We start from the raw sequence: 4126 nt of genomic DNA, 5'->3' as shown, positions 1-4126 counted from the left end.
AATATATATATGCATTTATGCAATAGTTATAAAGTGATATACGCCAAAATATAATAAGCAAAAATATTCTATATCAAGTCACACGTGCCATCACTCACGTGATTGGCTTGTTGGGCACCTATGACTAGCAGATGTGGCCTGGCCCTTTGCCCAATGGGGGCTCATTCTCCTTGGGCCTTTCCCTCCAACATCGGGTCAGCGACGCTTTCTCATAGTCGGGGTCGACTATTTCACAAAGTGGGTCGAAGCCGAACCCTTAGCCTCCATTACCGAGAGGCAAGTCCAAAACTTCACATGGAAGAATATCATCACCCGGTTCGGGATCCCGAAGGCTATCATTGCCAACAACAGGACTCAATTCAACAAAACTAAATTCAAGGCCTATTACTAGTCGTATGAGATCTAGTTGAAGTTCAGCTCGGTCGCACAACCCCAAACCAACGGCCAAACTGAAGTGATGAACCGAGCAATTCTGGAAGGCCTGAAGAGGAGAATCTCAGGCGCACATGGTGCCTGGGTGGACGAGCTTCTCAGCGTCCTGTGGGCAATGCGAACGTCTCCCAAAACTGCCTCGGGAGAGTCTCCATTTAGCCTGGCGTTCAGGACCGAGGTGGTCCTTCCGCCCGAGATGTTATTCCCGACCTTGCGCACCTCCAATTATGAGCAAGGAGACTCTGAGGAGGGACTCCGGGCAAACCTGGATCTCCTCGAGGAAAGGAGAGCCAGGGCACATCTACGCGCCTTGGCATACAAGAAGGTGGTAGCTCGGATATACAATCGAAGGGTCCGTCCACGACCGATCCAGGTCAGGGACCTCATCCTCCGAAGAGCAGAAGTGAGCGACCCGACTCGAGCGAGGGGAAAGCTCGCACCCAACTGGGAAGGCCCCTATCGAGTCTATGACATGGTCCAAGAGGGAACCTACTGACTCGAGACTATGGAGGGAAGTTCCTTGCCAAGAACGTGGAATGCGGCAAACCTAAAGAAATTCTACCCATAAAGGAGGTTGGCCGGGACGCAGAAAAGATATAGGGGGTCCGTGCACCCACAGTCGGGGAGAAGAGCAAGTTAGAATTTCAAAATAAAAGTGCTTCTTGATGATAAGGGAGGTACATATGGCGGTCGGGCGGCACGACCCCAAGCCCAACCAAAACAAAAAAACAAAAAGAGAGGGGGCGCAGCCCCTAGCTCAGGGGAAGAGTCACGGGCCCATCGTCGAAGGGGACGTTTGCTGGCATGTCGACGTCCTGATCCGCCGGGTTGTCGACAAACGGGTCCGACAACAGCTCCAGGTCTGGATACTTCACCCGGAAGCGAGCGCAGGCCACCCGGTACCTATACTCGTACGTGACCTGGCCCGACCTCACCAAGCCATACTCGAACCCGGCAGACGCTTTATACCCGACGACCGCCTCCTCGACCCTTTTGGGCAACCCCAGCCACTCCTCCTCCAGGGCCTCCTCGGCAGCCCGGGTCATCGACCTGGTGGTCTTGACATCCTAGGAGAGGGTTAGCAGCTCGTCATCCAGCAAACAGATGTGTGATCGGCTTTCTTCCAGTTCGGTCTTCAAACGAGCCACCTCCTCACCCAGTGCCGTGGTGCGCTCTTCGATCACGGCAATGGCCTCTGGACCCCCCTGGCTCGCAGCTTCAGGTTCTCTAGCCAGAGGGCGGCATCAATCTCTAATTGGCTCCCGATCACCCGCCCGACGTCGAGGACCCAGTCGATCAACGCCATACCGTAGTGCTGGCTCTGCATAAGGATCGCTCTCAGCTCCTAAGAAAGAGGGGATCGGGTAGGAAAAGGAAGCCATTACTTACCTAGACGAGCGACTTGGCCGCCCGCTCTACCAGCACTTCAGAGGTGGAGCTATAGAGGTCCTTGGCCAGGCTGGGTGCAGCGCCCCTCGGACGAACTCCTGGGCAGTTAGCCCATCGCCTTAGAGATGACTGTCGGCCTTGAGAGTCGGTGTTAGGACTCTAGCTTGGAGAGTCCTAATTGAGAGGGACATTCATATAAAACCTACCTAAGTCGACCCCTATTAAAGAGGTGAAGAGGCCGGCTAGGGTTAGGAGGTTGTTTCTTAGAGAAGAATAAGGAGTTGTAAAGGAATATGAGTCTTGAGTAGGAGTCATATTAGGAGTTAGGGTTTAGAAGTCCTATAAATAGTCATGTATTCCTCCTCTTTCATAAGCAATAGATGAATCTTTTCTGCAGCCTTTGAGCAGCAACTTGGAGGGAGGGACCCCTATAGAGTTCCAAAGAGGCCGATCCCCTAAAGAGATCAACCCCAAGTTTAGAATCTGCAAGGGTTCTAACACCTGGTATCAGAGCAGCGTTCTTGGCGTCTCGCTGCCCTTCCACAGCCATCCATCAACCCTCCACAACCGTCCAAAGCAATTCCCATAATTGCTTAAAAGATCATCGCCAAATTCCGTCATCATCTCCACCACCACGGATCATCCTTTGATCTCCCCGTGAATTGCAACAGGTTCTAGTTTTCTAACTTACTACTGCTGCAATTTAGTTATCCTTATTCAAAAATCCCAAAAAAATTATTCCTATATTGCTGCATAAACTTTTCGTCACAAAGTTTTCATCTCTACGACGAAAGATACATTGCAGAATTCCAACCGCATAGCACTGTCTGTTTGATCTTGCTACTGTATTTTTTCTATCCAAATTTCTACAAAATTTTTATGACATATTTGACACTTCCTAACAGCAGATTTCCCTTTAGTTTTGTCAAAAAATTCTCAATATAAACCATTGATCTTTTACGTCTAATCTACTATACTTAAAAATCTGCATTGTAAAATTTCAGCCGCATAGTACTGTTTGTTTGATCTTGATACTATGTTTTTTCTATCCAAATCTCTACGAAATTTTTATGATAGATTTGACACTTTCTAACAGTAGATTTTCCTTTGGTTTTATCGAAAAAATCTCAGTATAAACTACTGATCTTTTACGTCCAATCTGATACACTTGAAAATTTATACTACAGAAAATTTCAGCCGCATATTGTTGCCTTAACCCATCTATTTGCAATCTTTTTTGAATGAAATTTCTTATACACTTCATAGATCACCTTGGCTTCCATTTAAAATTGATCTATTAAGGAATTTATCTCTAAAAACGATTTTGTGTTGCTGCAAATTTTCATCGTAGACCACTGAAATTTTTCGACGAGAATTCTGCAATCGCAACTTGCACCAATTTCCTTGCTGTTATACTGCCGAAATTTTCTTGATTAAATTAGACATCCTTGCTATCATATAAACTGTGATTTTCCTATCAATTCTCTCCTAATTCTATCAAGTTTTTGGTGGAAATAACATCGAGAAACCATTGTTTCTTCGACGACAATTCTACTCTTACAAGACAGCACATACTTGCTGCAACTTCCACTGATTTCCATCAAACCTTTGCTACCATCTACCACAGATCCAAAACTTTCATCCACAGCCCTAAAACTCCACCAAACCATACTCTCAAGCTGCACCCAAAATAGCCACAAAACAAGCCTAAACCGTAGCCTACATCCACCAATCCACTAACCCTTTCGACCATCACCTCTCTCAACCAATACATGCATTTAACCCAACAACAAAAGAGAGATCTTAACATCACAGATTTGGTGGCATATACTATGGCATCTGAGGAGGTAATCAATGCTAAATTCAAAGCCTTCGAGGTGTGAATGGAGGATAAGATTCAGACGCTCTTTACCGAACTCAGATTGGACCGACCACTAAGCCCGAAGAAATCACAACAAGGAGAGAGCTTTACCTAATCATACCAAGCCCGAAGATATGACTTCCAAGAGAGGGAAGCTCTATGACCGACCCCAACTATCCATGCATGAGAGGGGACTTCCCTAGATGGGAAGAAGGAGACCCGATTGGTTGGATCTCGCGCGCAGAGCGATATTTTCGGTACCATAAAACCGCGGATGCATCTATGGTGAAAATTACAGCTATACATCTTGAAGGGGATGCTATACAGTAGTTTGACTGGTTTGAACATACTTATGGAGTCCTTTCATGACGACAATTCAAAGAAGGACTGCTGATACGCTTCAGACCAACCGATTACGAGAATATTGACGGACAACTAGCAAAG

General features: G+C 46.7%; 1 protein-coding gene across 1 annotated transcript; it reads left to right on the top strand.

The window, feature by feature from the left end:
* Positions 1-457: 457 nt before the first annotated feature.
* Positions 458-928, top strand: LOC135635805 (uncharacterized). The gene has a single exon (XM_065147158.1). The coding sequence runs from the start codon at positions 458-460 to the stop codon at positions 926-928; it is 471 nt and encodes a 156-aa protein (XP_065003230.1).
* The last annotated feature ends 3198 nt before the right edge of the window (positions 929-4126 follow it).

Source organism: Musa acuminata, chromosome BXJ1-3 (assembly GCF_036884655.1).
Source record: "Musa acuminata AAA Group cultivar baxijiao chromosome BXJ1-3, Cavendish_Baxijiao_AAA, whole genome shotgun sequence".
Lineage (NCBI taxonomy): Eukaryota > Viridiplantae > Streptophyta > Magnoliopsida > Zingiberales > Musaceae > Musa > Musa acuminata.
This window is presented reverse-complemented; position numbering and strand designations above follow the sequence as displayed.

Coding starts and splice junctions, on each gene's coding strand:
- LOC135635805 (XM_065147158.1), top strand. CDS start 458: ATGAACCGAGCAATTCTGGAAGGCCTGAAGAGGAGAATCTCAGGCGCA.